General features: G+C 53.2%; 1 protein-coding gene across 1 annotated transcript in view; it reads right to left on the bottom strand.

The window, feature by feature from the left end:
• SIM2 (SIM bHLH transcription factor 2) overlaps nt 1-18,718 on the bottom strand; it is a 40,645-nt gene extending 21,927 nt beyond the window's left edge. The window contains exons 1-3 of the mRNA XM_055128511.1: nt 18,544-18,718; nt 10,991-11,073; nt 8,304-8,393 (exon numbers count right to left, since the gene is read on the bottom strand). Of these exons, the coding sequence (XP_054984486.1) occupies nt 8,304-8,393; nt 10,991-11,073; nt 18,544-18,718 (348 nt within the window). The remainder of the gene's footprint in view (nt 1-8,303; nt 8,394-10,990; nt 11,074-18,543) is intronic.
• Between the last annotated feature and the right edge of the window lie 435 nt (nt 18,719-19,153).

Genomic DNA, 19,153 nt, shown 5'->3' with positions numbered 1-19,153 from the left:
TGAGCACAGAGCCAGGAGTAAGCCTTGAGCACCACTGGGTGTGGCCCCAAGCCCGAAACCAAATGAACCTTGCACTGAGAGGGCACTTAGACTTCTCTGGGGACCCTGGGCAACGGGACAGCAGCTTTGTCCACTGCACCCCAGTAAAGGCCCTTTCCTGAGGGCTCTGAGCCACACCCCTCCGTGCTGCCAGGCATCTTACAGAATCTGGGACATTTCCTGCATGAGTTAACCCTGTGTCCCCCACCCTTGGGTGGGGCGGGGTAGTCCTATGACCTGGGTCCCCTCCAGTGAACCCTTTGACCTGGGGTTGCTACCTTGACCTTCAGGCACCACCCACAGCCTCACCCAAGCAAGCCTCACCCAGGACATGGCCCAGGTCTAGAGTGCCATCCCTGTGAAACAGGGCACAGTGGACCAGGAATGGGGCGAGGGGAGGCCCGTGACTGCACTCCTAACCCCTGACTGAGGTCTCCTCCAAACCCAGGAGCCAGGAGACGAGGCACTCCCAATACCTGGGCACCGTCACCCAGCTCATGATGCCAGAAGATAGAAGTTTCCAGAAGCAATCGCTATGAGGGCAGTCCTTGGGGCAGTGGTGGCTGGTGCCTGCTTGAGAGTGCAGCCCTGGACAGTGGGCAGCACCCCTGGACCTGATCAGTGCCAGCACCACCAGGCCGACATGGACAGAAACTTCTCAGAGTGCGTGAGAACTTTCAGGGCGGGTTGATGTCGGGGTTGGTAGGGGGAGAAGACTGTTCCCTCAGGGGACAGGGCTAGCTGATAAGAGCAAAGGCAGGCCTGTAGAGCGCCTTGCCCAGAACTACCCCTCCACTCTTTCTTTTTTTGTGGGGTAGAGTTTGGGCGGGCTGGAGCGATAGCATAGTGGTAGGGCTTTCGCCTTTCACGCGGCCGACCCATGTTTGATTCCTCCGCCCCTCTCGGAGAGCCCGGCAAGCTACCGAGATTATGGAGCCCGCACGGCAGAGCCTGGCAAGCTACCCGTGTGTATTGGATATGCCAAAAACAGTAACAATAAGTCTCTCAATGAGGGACGTTACTGGTGCCCGCTGGAACAAATCGATGAGCAACGGGATGACAGTGACAGGGTTTGGGCAGACCCAGGGGTATACAGGGCCTACTCTTGGCTCTGTGCTCAGGGATCACTCCTGGTGGTGCTCAAGGGGCCATATGGATTGCTGGGAATGAATGGGGTTCTCCTGTGTACAACCCATCGATCTCTCTCTCTCTCTCTCTCTCTCTCTCTCTCTCTCTCTCTCTCTCTCTCTCTCTCTCTCTCTCTCTCTCCCTCTCTCTCTCTGATCCTAAGAAGAAGAGCTTTAAAACCATTTTCTTTCATCATCCCCATGCCTTTTTGGTTTTTTTGCTTTGCTTTTTGCTTTTTGGGTCACACCCGGTGATACACAGGGGTTACTCCCAGCTTTGCACTCAGGAATTACTCCTGGAAGTGCTCAGGGGACCATATAGAATGCTGGAAATTGAACTGAGGTCGGCGGTGTGCAAGGCAAATGCCATACCCGCTGTGCTATCGCTCCAGCCCTCCCAGTACCTTTTTGTTTTGTCCACTAAAGGAGGGCTGGCTCCTGGCTTTGGGCTCAGGGATCACTCCCAGTGGGGATTAAGATACCATGTGGGGTGCCGGGGACCAAACCTGGGTCAGCGGCGGCAGCGTGCAAGGCAAGTGCCCAGCCCTCTGTTCTATCACTCCAACCTGCAGTGATTTGTTTTAAAAACGTAAAGAACCGAAGGATCTGTAACTGGGTGCAGCAGGTTTGGCCTGCCTTCTGTGCCTTGCCCAGGAACCAGGGACAAGGGAACATTCTAGTTCCAAGCAACTTTTTTTTGTTTTGTTTTTAATTTTTCCCTCAGAAGCATCTTTTACAAAACGGATTGGTCTCTGGGTTGGAGAGTGCTGTTTGAGTGTCAGCCCAGAGTAGCTCGTTCTGTTCCCGAGTCATTGTCGTGTCATCGAGTCTAGACGCCGGACAGTACAAGGGCCGCAAAGACCAAGACGTGATCTTTTGAACACGCCGGTCAAGTCTACACCCCCTCAACCCGGACCATCTAGGAAGCCAAATGATCTTCCAATAACGGAAATGTTTGCAAAGAGCAAATTCTGGAAAGATACAACAGTGCTTGACCTTGCCTCAGAATTATGGCTGACACGGTGTTTCCTGTATTTACAGATCTGTGCGTGCTTTCGAACGGGGAAAGTAATCCGACCACTCCCCCCACCAAAAAAAAAAAATTATGGTTGTCGCCATAAAACTCCCCAGGTCTCATCCATCAACCTTATTAAAACAGACCCTCAGTGTGATATTCCAGCATTTGTGAAACCCTGCGAACTACAAAATGAATTACTTTCCTACTAAGAGGGTTTTTTCCCTTTTTTTAAAAAAAAAAAGTTTGACTGAATGGCTTTTCCTCTTGCCAAGAAAACTCCACATGATAAATACAGCCCTCAATGCCTCGATTCTGAGCCCCCAGGAGCCGCTCGTCCTGCGGCTGAAATGCCCATTGTGTCTGCCCCGGTGTTTTGCTGACTATGGTGAATTAGGCATTTTAAAATAAGATGGTTTGGGTTTCAGGGTTCAAGTTATGTCAACAAACATAAAACGCTGTCCTTTCTCTGCATTTCAAAAGTGAAAGGATTAAGTCTTGGGCCCCAAACAATGCCATGGCTATTTGTACGGTCCCGTTTCCGGAAACAGTCTCAAATATTATATTTTCCTTTATGTGTCTCATAAACAGCGATTTCCACCCTCTATCCCCCCTCCCCCGAATTCTATTTTTTTTGTGTGTGGGGGAGGGAATTGAATATTGGTTACCTAGATGCAATTTAACGTATGCAGCTTTGGTTAGGAAATTGAAACCACCAGGATACTTAAAAGTTCCTCGGGAGGCATAGCAGGTATAGGCCACTTTTCTCCTTCAAATATGAGTTAATGAATCAACCTTAAAAACATGGACTGAAACCATTTTTAAAAGCTTGTGTGGAATAATAAAGTGTTTTCCCAACCCGCGGTGATTCCAAATTGATTTTAAAAAATTTGTCTCTGGAATCATTATATACAGGGGCATAGAACATATAAAATGTTCTAAAAGTATAACTATTTCCCCAGAGTTTAACAGCGGGAGTTTGCACTGTGAAGACCAATTCTTGATCACTTTTTTTTTCCTTTTGGGTCATACATGGTGATGCACAGGGGTTACTCCTGGCTTTGCATTCAGGAATCACTCCTGGTGGTGCTCAGGGGACCATATTGGATGCTGGGAATCAAACCCGGGTCAACCACATGCAAAGCAAATGCCCTACTCGCTGTGCTATTGCTCCAGCCCTCCCCCCACCCCGCCACACACACACACACACACACACACACACACACACACACACACACACACACACACATTACTCTTGTTCTGCCATTTCTGATTTAAAAAAAAAAAACAGTCTGACAGCACCCACGACTATACCCACCAATGGAAAAGCAAAAATAAATGAATAAAACCCATCCTTTGAAGTTGAGTTCTTACTCTGATACTTGTTAGATATCTTAAAAACAAACAAACGAGGGCTGGAGTGATAGGACAGTGGGTAGGGCGTTTGCTTTGCACGCGGCCAACCCGGATTCGAATCCCAGCATCCCATATGGTCCCCTGAGCACAGCCAGGAGTAATTCCTGAGTGTATGAGCCAGGAGTGACCCCTGTGCATCGCTGGGTGTGGCCCAAAAAGCAAAAAAAAAAAGGAAAAAACAAACAAACAAACGAAAAAGGAGGCTTCAAATTGAGGTGGCTTCACACTCATGGAAATAACATTTAGGTCTGGGGAGATAGCTCAAGGACTGGGGTGCAAAGTTTGCATTCAGGGGCGCCAAGTTCAATCCAGTGCCGCTCCTCCAGTGCTCGTCTGGGAATGGCCCGAATAAATAACATTTATGCTGTCAATAGGTAATTCAGCTAGCAATGGAAATAGCCCAGACTGAAAAAGGAAACACCACTTTGCAGCACATAATCGAGCAAACCTAAGAGCCTATATATCCTGGAAATCGCTCACGCAGGGTTTAACACTGAATTAATGTGGAAGCTGCTTGACTGGCCGAGATAATGGACCGAGAGTGACTGAAAGCACTTGGAAACCGGCACTCCGTCCGTCCGTCTCAGCTACCACTTTGTCATGATTCATCAGCAAATCCCTTTACGAGATTAGTCTGCCGTTGGGTAAAGTCGTGTTCACACTTCTCTCTGATGATTCAGAAGAACCTTAGGCTTATTTTAAGAAAACGTTCATGTTTGAGAATATTGGCCCGGCTTTTATTACTAATAAAAATAATCAAAAGGGTGCACCCCCGCCCCCCCTCACCTGTTAAATTCTTCTCTAAAAGGAGGAGCTGGATATTTGACATCGTAGCCAATGCTCTATTTCACTATTTAAATGCAGGAGGCAGAAAAGCAAATACACAGTGTGATTCTTCCTGGATTTCCCTTGAGGAGTTAATCGTGAACAGGAGGAAAAATTTGAGGAGAAAGTTTGTTGTCGCTTATTTTAACAGTTCACCGCCCAGCACTATCCACGCTCCAGTCTGCTTTGGTGGGATTTTGTAACTGAGAGGGAGACAGCCCACCAGGATATAGGGGGCGGAGACCCATGATCCATCCTTCTAGGCAGCTTGACCCATCTCTTATAAACACCAGCAACATGACTAAGGTATAACTACAAATGGCTTGGGAAATGGCAGAGGAATTGCCACCCCTTTGAAGAGTGTAAGTGACATTTTTATGCACACTGCAGCCAGGAGGAAATCTCCTTCCACTGTGCTTCTGCTCAAACTCCCTTCCTCTGCCTGACCCGAGAACGCACTATGTGAGTGCTACCTTGCCAATACTCTGGTCCGTCTTAGTTATCTTCTTCAAAACAATCCATCATGTTTCCCCGCATACAAAGAGAAAATGGGCCGAGAGAGGTGGAGCGGCCGGACAGGATGATCTGGAATGTTCCGGCATGCGCTTAGTGGCTAATGAGGCCAGGGCACTCCAAGTGACTCAGACGGCCTACTAGGTACCAACCAGAGAGTGCTCTCAGAAACTGTGTTTAGACCCTGTGCAACTCCCTGGAGTTCAAAATTCACACAATGAACAACTTTATAACTGTGTATCTCACGGTGATTCAATTAAAAGATTAAATTCACACAAAACAGACATTTTTAACACACTCAACCACAACCCTGAGAGAAAGCGTAGCAGAACAAACGTTCTTTTTATTTATTCATTTATTTTTGCTTTTTGGGTCACACCCGGCGATGCACAGGGGTCACTCCTGGCTCTGCACTCAGGAATTACCCCTGGCGGTGCTCAGGGGACCATATGGGATGCTGGGAATCGAACCCGGGTCTGCCGCATGCAAGGCAAACGCCCTACCCGCTGTGCTATCACTCCAGCCCCAAATGTTATTTTCTTAATTCAGTTTACAGGCCAGGGAGGTTAAGGACCAGCATTATCAACGCCAACCATAGAACTAACTGGCTTTCCCTTACGGCTTTGAGTGCTAGTTAGGGAGCTCAGATTTGAATGTACTATTGGGTAACAGTGACCTCACCTATTTTAAAATATCTTTGATGAGTCATTTTTAAAGAATGCGAAATGCGCTGTGTGGTTTGGGACCCACCAGAGCAATCCCAAATTTTATAAATTGTAACTGAAAAAGTTAAGTGATCTGAGCAAGGTCGATCAGCTACAGAGTACGTCAAGGGCAGGAATTTGGGCTGGACAGCTAAAGGGTTGTCCATCATCTACATAGGGGCTGGAGGGACGGTACAGGCGATAAGGCGCTTGCACGGGCCAGCCCGTGTTCAAACCCTGGCACTGCACGTGATCCCCAGAGCACAGAGCCAGGAATAGCTGCTGAATACTGCCGGGTGTGGTCCAAACCACCCCCTCCCCCCAGAAAAAGTCCCATACAGAACAAGGTGGGAATTCAGAGAAGACTAACCTTGGAAAATATCTTAAAAGTAAATTTGGGGCCTAGGGAGTTAGCTCAAAGGACTGGAGTACATGTACGGCAAACGTGAAACTCAGGGAGGTTGATGACCTGTGTTATCTTGGTGGCCTCCAGCATAGCTAGGAGAGCCGTGCCCGTCCCCCCACCCCCAAAACAGAAACAAACAAAAAATCAATTTCATGCTCCCAATCAAATTACATTCTACAAGTAAAACAGTCCCGAGAGCCAGCCACCGCCAGGATGAATTTTATCCGGAGGGCCTGATTTCATCAGAGGAAAGAAGGCATCAGGCTTTCCTCAGAGATTCCCTTGAAAGAACTCCACATAAGGAATGCCGGGCCACCTTAGCCCATGTGGTCCGGGTGAGGACAGATACACATGGGAAGAGAAGGTGGTAGATAAATAAGAAGAACATACCATTTTGGCAAAAAATATAATACATGGAAGGAAGACGGCAGTTAGGATTTCCCAGATGGGCCCAAGCCCCTGGCCCCTATTTCTTTCCTAACTAGAAAAGCCATCTTCAACTCAGGGGTTTCCTCACACACACACACACACACACACACACACACACACACACTCACACACACACACTCACACACTCACACTCACACACTCACAATCACACACACTCACACACACACACTCACACACACACACACACACCCTGGGGGTGGGGGAGGGGAACATTTCTTCTAATTCTAGTGGGTTGTGATTTTAAAAAAAAATCAAGCACTTTAGTGCTTTACAAGAAACTTTTAGACCTAAAATGTATGAAAAATGGGACACTGAGAATTATCACCCTTGCTTGTTAAATCCAAAATGTGAATGACTGGGGCTGGAGCGATAGCACAGCGGGTAGGGTGTTTGCCTTGCACGCGGCAGACCCGGGTTCAAATCCCAGCATCCCATATGGTCCCCTGAGCACGGCCAGGGGTAATTCCTGAGTGCAGAGCCAGGAGTAACCCCTGTGCATTGCCAGGTGTGACCCAAAAAAAGCAAAAAAAAAAACCCAAAATGTGAATGACAGAATCACCAAGACGTCCCCAATCTAGGTCCCCCAACTCAGATAGTAGCTAGGTCCCCGCCTCCCCCCTCCCTCCCTGCCCAGGTACACTTTCTTCCTCTCAGGGGTGATCACCTCCTTAGAAGATACTGCCAGGAAAAAATGGTACTGTATTAAAATGTATAGAAAGGGACGGGAGAGATAATACAGCAGGTAGCGTGCTCGCCGTGCACAGTCGACCTGGATTCAATCCCTGGCACCCCATATGGCCTCCCAAGTACTGTCAAGAGTGCTCCCTGAGCACAGAGCCAGGAGCAATTCTTGAGCACTTCTGGGCGTGACACCAAAACAAACAACAACAAGCAACAAACAAACAAAATGTTCTAAAAGAATACCCAGGGCCTGAAAGACAGTACAGCACGTAGGGGGCTCTTGCCTTGCACGTGGCCAACCTGGGTTTGATCCCCAGTAGCATATGGTGCCCTAGGTCCTACCGGGCATGATCTCCAAGCACAGAGCCAGGAATAAGCCCGAGCACCTCCATTCATGGCCCACAGACAGACAAACAACACCCCCTCCAAAAGAAAACAAAAAAATTGAAAATACCCAGAATTTTGCTGTTTGAAACAGTAGTAAGCAGAAGTTTATGATTTCTATCACAAGCATATAAAATGCTTTACTGAAAGGACTGCTGAAGTGGAAAAACTCAGGAAAAATTACACTGCATTCCATGGGGACATTCATAAATCTATACCCCCTGCCTTTCTCTCCCTACCCCCGAGTGCTCTGCAGAAAACCTGTGTTCTGCGTCAGCTTCTTCCTCCTTCTCTCTTTCTCTCCTTTCTCTCTCTTCTTGCTCTCTTTCTCTCTCTCCTCTCTCTTCTCTCTCTCTTTCACACACACAGACACAGACACACAGACACACACACAGGGCAACTCACAGTACCACATGCAGGCCTCCAACCATGGGTTGAAAAGTCTTTTATTATTTACTTTTTATCTGGTGATGCCTGCTGGTTGTAGGCAGAGAGCTTGTCTGGGTAAGTCCACACCGTAGGACAGAAGAACTGGGCAAAAGTTAAAAAAAGAAAGAAAGGAAAAAAAGAAAAAAGAAGGAAACAGGGAACAAAAAAACATTACCAATCCTTTGGGGACTAAGATATGCCATTTGGGGTCATGTTCACACACCAACACACACACACACACACACACACACACACATGGGAATAGACTGTTTGCAGTGAGGCTGCGGGCTTATTTCTACTATCAGGCAACTTACCTGGGACAAGCCTAAATGGACAGATGCTGTTTCTGATATGTACATGATTTTGCCGTCAGATGCGACCACGAAAACAAACCCGTCCAGAGTCTGTACAAGAAGAAAGGGTCAGGGTGAGAGACCAGCATCCCACTAAGAAGGGCAGTGCCCACCGCTTTTGGGGGTGAGGGGCGAGAGCATTAGTATCATCATCAACACGTTTTTGAATGTGTTGATTCAAAAGCACAGTGAATAGCAATCAAGTTTTCTTCGTTCCTGGGGACAGGATCTCAAATGCCTTTAAAGCCCTTTTAAAAACAGTCTTACATCCACATTGCAAAAGTCAGGCAAAACATTTAAGAATTCCTATCCTGCTCAGTTTAAATGTAGTAGTTTTATTGTTTGGGGTTATTTCAGCACTTAGCACAAATCCGGAGTTCTATAGTACTTAGGGGGGAAATTTACCACTATATATACCATTTTATGTCATAATTGGCAGTCGTTTATACCACGAGGACATACACTTTATTTGCCACAATTTTCTAGTTACTCCTAAGTACCATTTGAATAATGAATTCCAAACACTGCCACTCCCCAGAAAATAAAACAAAACCCCCGTGAATTTAACAGAGTGTGTCTACAGAATGGCTTCAAATTTGCCAGAGATCAAATATCCTTTCAAAATTCAAGGAGAAAAGGAATCAATTTCTGAAAAATTAAAACTACCGTCACTTAAGTTAGCTGGCTTTCAAAAAAAAAACCAAGTGAAATTATAAGCAAAAATTAATACAAATAAAAAAGCGATGACTATATTTATGTGTGACAAGGATAAAAAGGCTTATTTTTTTGAAAAGGAAACTTATCGTTATCCTTTCATATTTTAGATCCAGAACCAAAGAAAGGCAATAAAGTTGGGGAAAGAGCTGAACAACCCACAATGGTACCCCCATAAAAAATATTCCAAATTAATTTCTGGCCACAAATTCTATTTTTACAGCATGTAATTGAAACCAGATTACCTTTGGGCTTTGGAAATCCTCCCCCTCTTTGGAGGGCCTGAAAAGAATGCCATAGAAGTAAAATTCTTCTAAAAAAGATAACCTTACTATCTGCTGTCTCAAACATTTTGCTCGGGTGCAAAATTCCTCTGCCAATATCCTTTTCTTTCCCCAATCAGAGGCTGAAGTCAACATCTTCATTCTGAGCGTGCCACTGACCTTTCTTCCTAACTCAGCTACAAACTATTTCCCCACCTCAACCTTCCACTCTCAAAACTAAACACTCTGGCAATTTCCAAAGCGATCTGTGTTTTGTGCCCATATTTCATTCTTGCTTAACTCCAAAAGCATTCAAAAGATGCATTAAATAAAGTCTATCCAAGAGCGGTAGGTGTAAGGGAGAGAAAACAATGATGATTAAATAATAAAAGTTGCCAGCTTAAAAGGGGCAGTTCTTATGAACATGCTGGGCTTCTCTTCCTAGTTCCTGATCCCCTACTTCGCAGCTCCGAAATGAAAGAACTGTACCGAGGAGAAACCCAGAGATTCTAACTGCCTGCCAGATTTTCACTAGCGTTCCCCAGCATTTAGCTGCCTTTGCTGTACTCGCGTCACTTCTGTGCAGGAGAAACAAACACACAAACCCCTGCTCAGCTCCCAGAGCCGAGAAGTGAGCTTGGGGGTTGCCAGGGGTGAAGGGGGGGGCTCTGAGAGAGCCACGAGCCCCACTCCGTTCCTTTCAGGTTGTAAAAACGTGCAAACCATCTCTACCGTCAGTCCCCGTCCTCAGCACATGCGTTTAAAAAAATTATATCCTCCCAGGGCATGTGGGACCCAAACAAAACCAAACCAGTTTGGTAAAGGGGGGTTTCTGTTGGACTCGCCCCAGTCACTTTGTCCCCAGGCCAATTTTCTTTTTTCTTTTTTTTTTAAAGAAAATGCCAAATAGCAGGAAGAAAATGCAAACTAGCACTCCCTCGCACTTGCCCGCACTTTCCCGTGGCAGAGACAAATGACTGAGGGAGGCGCGGGAATGAATCAGGTCCTTGATGCGGCTCTGTGAAGGGCATTGAAAGATTCCCAGACCCCAGGTATTACTGTCGCCACCCCGCGCCAGTTTGGGGGAGCAGCTGGGGTGCGCCTGGTGACCCAGTCTGCCTGCAAACCCAGCAGGGAAGTCTGAGGGCAGGGGCAGGTTAGCGAGTTGGGCTGTGGGGGGCTATTGGCTAGCCATTAACCAAGTCACCCCACTCCATGCGCAAGACAGGTGACCCCAGAGCTCTCCGAACCATAAGCTCAATCACTTAAGAGCGGGGACCACGTGGGTGGAACTCAACTGCCCTATTTGCTCTGCCACCTCAAGCACGCTGCTTGATCTCCCTGTGTTCTAGGATTCAGACCCGAATCTGACCTGAACTCTCAGCCAGCGTCTACACCTCACAGCCTTCCTTGACTGCCACCGCCCCAAACACACGCAAATCTCCTAGCGCAGTACGCTCGTACAGCCCTGTCCATTAAGGCTCACGGCAGGAAAACAGGCTGGAAAAGACATAAGGTGGCCAGGGGCCCCTGGAGTCAGGGTGGGGACCTGGTTGCAACCTCACAACTCTACAAGGGGGCGGGGTGGTCTTGAATCTGCCTCCGGAGCAAGAACATCTGGGCGCTCTGCGCCCTCCCCTCCCCCCGGCCCCGCCAACGCTCACACGGTACCTGCAGCAAATGCGACCCCAGCTCCTTGGCCACGTTGTCCAGGGGCCCGGCGCGGCTCGGCTGTCCCCAAGCGTCTCCTAAACCTGGACGGGAAATGAGGCCAATCAGGGAGGGCATCGGGAAAGACGCACACGAGTTCAGTGTCCCCAGCCCCGCCGCACCCCCCCACCCGCACCCCTGTCTTCCCCTCTCCTGCCCCAGAGCAAAACCCAAAAGGGTGGGGGCGGTTTCCAGGAAGCCCCTCTCCCCCACCCCCGAGAGCCTGGCTCTGAACTCACAGTCATCCCTGAAATGCCACAGAGGAACGTGATCTGCCTCCAAAGCCAAAGGGGCTGATATCTATTCGACACCCCCCACCAGCCCCCTCTGCACATTGCCGCAGACCCCCACCCTCGGCTCCTCGCGAGGCGGCTTTTCCAGCACTTGAAATAGAAAAGCCGTTTTTTTTTTCCCCCAAATAATCCCTCGGATGCCCCAGCCCAAGAGCTGGACACAGCAACCCAAGACTGTCCTCCTGGAAAGGGACCTCCGCCCAGCCCGAGATACAAGGACGCGCTCCAGGGGCGAGGAGCCTGCGGTCCTATTAATTGGGGATCCCCAGAGGCCCCCTGCACGTCCTCTCTCCACCCCCTCCCCAGGACAACTGGCGCTGCTGGGGCGGAGAGCGCGCGCCCAGCCCGGCGAGACCCTCAATGCGCTCGGCTCGGCGGCTCCAGGCGCGCGCCAGCCAGGGCCTCTTCGGGGCTCCCTGATGTGGGTCGGCTGAGGGCTCACCACGCAGACCTGCTGGGGAGCCCCGGCCGGGTGCCCGAGATCTCAACCTGCTCCCCCTTTCCCTGCCCCCGCTCCCCTTGCTCCTTCTCCCGCGGAGGGACCCGGGCGCCGATCCCGCGAATGCACCGACCACCCCGTGCCCGCAGAGCTAGTCCGAACAGCAGCGGGGTCAGTCGATGCGCTGCCCAGGCCCCCTGGCTCTCCCCACTGTCCCTGCGGGGCGCCCCGGACCCCGAGGCCAGAGAAAGTGGCCCCCAGCACGAGAGCAGCCCCAATGCTCCTGCTGCGGAAATGTTCTGGAGACGCTTCTAGACACTCTTATTTGACAGCTAAAAAAGCAGGGGATAACCTTTAATTTCTTTCCGGCTCAGGAACTAAGGGGTTGATATTGCTCTCCCCCTAAAGAAACGACTCATTTCTACATTAACCAGGTCCCCAAATTTCATCACAGGCTCAGGTGTCCTGAATCACCGGTGCTCCTGACTCAAGGATGCCCCAAGCCCATGGATCCCTTCCACTCCCCTCCACACCCCGCCCTTCCCCTCGCCCTGGCACCCGCCTTCACCACCCTTCACCAGACTAGGGAAGAACCACCTTGGAAAGCCACCGCCAGCACAAACTGGGCACTCAGAGACCCTGCTCCATCCCCTGTCCTGCATGGACCCCCAGGACAGCCAGGAGTGATCTGATCCCTAGCTCCAGAAAGGTGCTTTTGCCTGAGCATTAAGCACCATCAGGTATAGTCGCAAACAAACACACAAAAAATTTAATAGAGAGGAAGAAAGAGAAAGAAAGAAAGAAAGAAAGAAAGAAAGAAAGAAAGAAAGAAAGAAAGAAAGAAAGAAAGAGAGAAAGAAAGAAAGAAAGAAAGAAAGAAAGAAAGAAAGAAAGAAAGAAAGAAAGAAAAAGAAAGAGAGAAAGAGAAAGAAAGAAAAGCCGCAGGAGTTTGAAGGAAGAAAGAACAAGGAACCAGAAATTCTGAAGATGCAAAGTCACGGAGGTGCTGGGGGCTGATCTCTGCCGCCAGGACACCCTGACTCGACCCTACCACGTGGCCTAGTCTGGCGGAAAGTGACACAAAGGGGTGCCCCCCCAATTGCTGCCCAGTGAAGAACGACCTCAGAGCCACACTCCCCCGCCCGTTTGCCCCAAAGTCTTGGCCGGAGGCTCTGGAGTCACATGCGAAAGTGCCTTGCCTGGGTTCACCGCACACTTTCCCCTGGAATTCGAACCTCCTGATCCTCCAGGAGCACCTCTGCTCATTTCACTAGCACCCCCTCCCCCCAACGCCTCTCCTCGTACTGGCCCCGCTGGAGAATTAATCCCACAGCCCCCGGGGACCATCTGCAGGTGGCATCCCTGCCCCCACTCCACAGCGCCCGCTTTGGGGGCTGCCAACTCTTCCATTAGAAACCACGTGAATAAAGCCTCTGCATTCCGCCCCTGCAAATGCTTTTGGACGGACCGGGGAACAGAGGGACTCAGTGGGGTGACGGGTATCGGGTGCACTCCCCTGGGAAAAGGAGGCGTTGAGCATGTGGTCCTGTCTGCACCGCCGCCAGAGTTTGGGAAGGGAGGAGTGAGGGTACTCTGGGACCCTGAGTGGTGGGGGCATCACACTGGGGTCAGCCTTCTCCGAGAGACTCTTAACCCCTGCACCACCTCTCCGCCCGCCCGCAGAGGGTCTTCAGGAAAGCCAAGGGCCTCAGGATGGGGGGGGGGCAGTGCCACTGCTGCTGTGAAGGTGGCAACGTGACATCCCAGGCTTGGGTGTCCCCACAGGGTCTCTCCCCTCTTGCCTTCCGTGTCCCCCAAATTAAAGTATATGCGTTTGAGCAGGATGGCTGATCTCCCACAAGACTCCCGCCTCTTTGCTGTCTCCCCTTTAACACGGGGCTGTTGGGGGAGTCAGTGAGCTAAATGCACTGGTGAGGAGTCAAAGGGGGGCATGGGGAAGCCTGGGGCGCAGCTTTCTCCAGCCCTCTCCCTGCCTCGCCTCCCTGCCACACCCCTCCCCCAGGGATCTTGACCTCTCACCCCAGGGGGCCATGGAGGGGCTGATTGGCCACTCCAGAGTCAATGGGGCAGGATGGGGGGGGGTGAGGAATAGACCAAGCGCATTGGCTCTCCCAGATTGAGCAGCCCCCTCCCCCTCCAGAACCTACAGGGATCCCAGCGGGATGAGAGGATGGGTTGGGCAGGCCCCCCACCCTGCCCTGGAGCTCGGGGAGAAGCGATGGGGGGTCTGGAGTACAGTCTCAGCTCTCACTGGCCCGGGAGGCACGGGTAAGCCTCGAATGAGCCTGCGCCTCGGACTCATAACTGTTCCCGTTCCGGGGTTCCTCTGCACTCTCAGTCCTTTTCTGACCTTGACACTCTCAGAGGGGCCATTTGGGGGGGGCAGGGACTAGTGGGTGGGAAGCCGGGTCAACAGAGACTCCACCACCACAGAAAGCGAGTAGAGCGCGACCAACAACTGAGTTATTAAAAAAAAAAAAAAAGAACCGCTCCCAGCCTCCCTCCCTCGCAAGCCTACCTCTTGCCCACCTTTTCAAACCCACAAGTGCCCAGACACCAAGGATGGAGCGTGTGAAGGGGTGATAGGGACACCCAAACTGTGAAGCAGAGCTGAGGGCGTCCAGCCTGACTGTGGAGCAGCACCCCCCTTTATGAGTGCTCGGACATTAGATGTTGCTTGGGCCTCCCACCTGCAAGGCCTGCCCACCGAGCACTCAGCACCAGACTTTGGGGGCGCAGGGGCCCCTCCAGGACTTCCCTCCAACCCCCTGGCTGTAGGACGCCCTGTTCCCTTCCCAGAGTTCCCTTTCTGCTCCCTACCGTCTCACGGGGGCCTGACTGCGAGGACCCTCCTGAGGACTGACAAGGGTGGGGGAGGGGGATGGGGTAGGTGAAAGAAGGGGCATAAAAATCCACATCACCCTAAAACAAGAGAGCCTAATTACAAAACCAAAGCCTGCATTCTTTCTGGCTGCAGGAGCGAAAAAGACTCTGAGCCCAGGTCAGTTTGGGGCCCACCAGGTGCCTACCCCAAAGCCTCCAAATCAGAAGTTGCCAAACTGATTGCGGACAGCAGAAAGACAAACCAACAGCCGCCAACTCACACTCCCTGCAAATCTGCCCGCTGTTGGCAGCAGAAAGTGACCCCATCTCTCCAGCAAGCCCAAAGGGACAGAATCTCCCACTGGGGGAAACAGGACAAGCCAAAGCACATGGAATCTGGGCGAGCTCCACGCTCGGCCCCCATACCCCCGCCAGACGTGTGCATCTGGGTGGCAGGGCCTGTATGGATCTAACTCCCCGCTACACCCCCCCATAGGAAAAACACACCAACCCCTTATTTTTATGTGTGCCCCACCACCTAGCCAGTTACCCCCAGGTGGGGCTCCCCTCCTCGTTGGCCGCAGAATGCCCGGGACACCCCAAGGATTCTGCAACTTCTACTATAGATGCCCCCCCCCAACACACATCTAGCGAAGACGGCAGGGAAGCCCCCTCTTGCCCTTGATCCCGATCCTATTGCCGCATGGGGCACTGGAGAACCCACAAACTTTCCAGTTCCGCTTCCAAAGCTCCCCAGCTTTTCCGCCCCCTTCTCCCTCTTCCGAACTCCCTGTTGGAGCAGCGGAGAAAACCATCCAGGGATAGGACTCCACAGCGTGTGCACGCACCTAGGCTTTCGCTGGAGACCCGGGCATCATTTAAATAAGGGGTGGTTGCTGAGTATAAAAAGGGAACCCCCAAACAGTAAATCCCACAAGCCCAGCGGTGAGTGGGGCACCCTGTGTGCAGAGCCAGGGATGAATGGGGAAGGGGTGACTGAGGTCCCTACTGGGCTCCCGGTGGCACCAATCGCTTGCATCCCAGGCTCCACAGATGGAGACCCCACGGGGTGGGGTGCCGCACCCCCCAGTCTGAGACTAGCCTCGTCAAGGTGTGGCCACTCCTCTCCAGACAGGCCCCCATCCTTTGCCCCTGATGAGGGGTCCTGGGGAGGAGCCGGTCCCTCTGGCCTCAGTGTCCTTCAGTAACGGCGGTCCCTGCAAGCCCCGGGGATCTGGGGTTCCTTTTCTGGTTTCCCCAAACCCGAAGGGAATCTTCTTAGAGATCCTTCTTAGCATGTGGGTTTCCCTCAGATCTTCCCATTCTGGGAACTCCCTGGATTCTCCCATGGGGGGTCTCTGCCAGCACCCTCACCCCACCCCCCAAGCTCCGGATTCCACTGCACATCCTCCCTGAACTCAAGTCAACCTCCCCGCCCCCCCCCCCAAACAGACTCGGGCAGTGAGGCCATACTCCAGCTTCCCCAGCACTACTAGCCCGTGACTGCGGGGAGCTGAGTTACCTCTAAATCTCTCTCCACTGGACTCACAATTCTAGTCACCCACATTGGCCCCACAAGATTTGAGAGGATCAACATGGCTACAACTGTTAGCTCAGGGCAGACACACACCTGGGGACTTTCTGTCCTCATGATTCACCTCCGCAGCACTCACCCCCCCCCCTCCATTCACTGCAGCCACCGGGACAAACTGACCGTCTCCTGGACCTATGGGTTCTGGGGGAACCATACCCTACCCCCTAAGGCCAAACAGTCCCCTTCCAGCTCTTCCCTGAGTGCCCTCTGCCTTAGGAGGTGCACAGACACCCCTCAACCGGGCCACAAACCCAACGGGATGCTTCGGTCAGGATTACCCCAAAGCCAGCTCAGGACTGAGTGATGCTGAGGTGACTCCCTTCCCAGGGCCGGAACCCAGTCGAGAGGCCCACAGAAGCCCGAGCCCACCATTCCCCAACTTTTAGCCGCTTTTCCTAGCCACGTCTCCTATAAAGGAGCTTTTCTTCGGGGGTTTTCCATTTGAACTAATTGCTGTCTCATTTGAAGTCCCAGGGAGAAATCCTTCACTCTCCTAGGCAGGTTTTGCTCTTTTGTTCTTGCCCACCAGCAGTGCCGGGAGGGCAGGAAAGGGGCTGAGTCCCTGGCGGATGGATCCATCCGGGATCCCGGATCCCGCACCCGCTTTGTAGCATGCGGACCGAATGGAGGGGCAGCTCAGCCCGGCAAACCAGCCGGGCTCTGCCAGAAAACAAAGCCACCGCCTCTGTGTCTCCAAGGGACCCTCGTTAAGGTGGGGAGGGGGTCGCCACTGTGCGTCCAGCAAGAGTCTGGAGCGGGAGGCTTCTCGGCTGACCCGGGTAGGGAAGGGAAAGAAAGAACCAACCGTGAACCCGCTGCAGCTGCCAGGGCAGAGGCTGGCACTGCCCGAGCGAGGCTCTGCGCACAGTAGCAGGGGCCTGGCTGGGTGGCACTGGGCCGGCTACTACTTCCAGCTCTCCTGCTCAGGCCCGGAGAACAGTATCGGGCAGGCTACACTGCAGAGCCGCGGGCCCAGCTGGCAGCCTGACCCTCAGTGCTCTACCCAGGAGGCGGCCCGAAGGGCAGCTCCAGCCTAGATGACCAGAAGTGACTTCGCAGCATGCAGGAAGTCAGAGTGTAAGCGCTTCTGCGGAGGGGGGGGGGTTGCCTTCTTGGGGGCACCCGCTACTAAGGGGCACCTGCTCTCTGTCCCCTGGCCACCTGAGGTCCCCCCACTCCCACCCCAGAGGCCGTCTCCTACGGGTGGGTGGGTGCTGCTGGCTTCCAGGGTGCACACGACCCGGGAGGTTTCTCCACCCAGAGGTCTGGGGGGGGCACCCATCAGACCCCATCAGAACAATGTCCCCACCAAGTGACAGAATGTCTCCTGCCCAGCCCGCCAACCTGGAAGGCGAAGGTTTCGGAACATCAGGACACTCCAACAATCGCTGGGGTGCCGGGCATGTCCCGCGACCGGAGAGGCCAGACCTGGCTGCAGGCTCACCCACAAACCCCACAAGCCATGTGCTGGCCAGTATCCATCACTCCTCAATGCCCTGAGTATGGCAGGGGGGTGCTGGTTCAGGGAGCGGTTCCTAGTGCGGCACCTGCCCCTCGGGGCTTGGGGCTCGTGGTTCCAACCCAGAGCCGCAGACCCTGGCCTGCCCGCCCTTTTAAGCTTCTTGGTTTTAGGCGGGTCTCTCCTGAACCCCGAACTCTGTACTCTATCCCCAAGGGGAGCAAATCAGCAAGAGAACCCTGAGCACCCCAGTGGGCACTGCCACCCTCTGCCCCCGCCAGGTGCCCAGCAGGGCCAGAGCAAACGTCTTTCTAACCCGCGGGTCCCAGGAGCAAGTGCTCCTGGAGCTCAGAGGGGGAGGAAGAGAGAAAGGGGGAGTGAAAGAAAAAGGAAGGATAAGGGAAGGAGGGAGGGCGGCGACAAGGAGGAGAATGGAAAGGAAGGAATGAAAAAGAGGAAGGGAAGGAGAGAGAGGGAGCAAGAAAGGAAAAGAAAGGGAGAAGGGAGAGAGAAGGAAAGAAAGAGAAAGAAAAAGAAAGAGAGAGGGAAAGAGAGAAGGGAAAGAGAAGGAAAGAAAGAGAAAGAGAAAGAGAGAGAAAGAAAGAAAGAAAGAAAGAAGGAAAGAAAGAAAGAAAAGAGAGAAAGAAAAAGGAAGAAAGAAAGAGAGAGAAAGAGAAAAGGGAGAGCGCGGAGCACGGATTAACATAGAACAATTCGTGGTCCGGTGGTCCAGTCCCAAGACCTGCCCTAGAGCGCGAGCCGCAGACCCCGGCGCGGCCTCCTGGACGCTGCGGCCGGCAGGAGGCTGGGCGGCCCCTCGGAGCGAGCTCCAGCCCCGCGTCCCCGGGTGCCCAGGCCTCGGGCCGCGCCGCGGCCGCCGCTCACCTTCGGGGAACACGGCGCGCATCTTCAGGTAGCTGGTGGTGAGCCGGATGATGGACGCCTTGTCCAGCTGCGAGGTGATGGCAGAGGGCAGCGGGAGCAGCTTGGCCAGCTCGTAGAACTCGCCATTTTCCTTCTCCCTCCTGGTCTTGGCCGCATTCTTGGACTTCTCCTTCATCGCGCCTCGGGGCCGGGCATATTAGACCCGGCGGCGCTCGGCGAGCGGCCGCGGTGGGGACCGGGGCGCCGGGCGGCGCGCGGGCAGGTGGGCGCCGGGACGCCTCTCCCGGCCGCCGGCTCTGGGCGCGCTCGGCCCGGGCCGCAGCCTCCGGGGCTCGGCGGCCACGCGCCGCGCTCGGGTCCCCGCCGGGCTCTCCCCGCTCCCGCCGCGCGCCCCGACCTCCCCGGCTGACGGCGACGGGCGGCCCGCGCGGCTTTTAACCCTCGAGCGGGCGCGGGTGGCCGCGATCGCGAGGCCCCTCCGGGCTGGAGGGCGGCGAGGGCGGCGGCCGCCGAGCCATGGAGCGCCCGGGGAGCGCGGGGCGGCTGGGGCGCGGGCCGGGGGCTCTCGGCGACGCGGCGCCCCCCGAGCCCGCGATGCGTGGTGAGGGCG

The sequence above is a fragment of the Sorex araneus genome, chromosome 2 (assembly GCF_027595985.1).
Source record: "Sorex araneus isolate mSorAra2 chromosome 2, mSorAra2.pri, whole genome shotgun sequence".
Taxonomy (NCBI): Eukaryota; Metazoa; Chordata; class Mammalia; order Eulipotyphla; family Soricidae; genus Sorex; species Sorex araneus.
The sequence above is the reverse complement of the archived record's forward strand: the minus strand, read 5'-3'. Positions and strand labels throughout refer to the sequence as shown.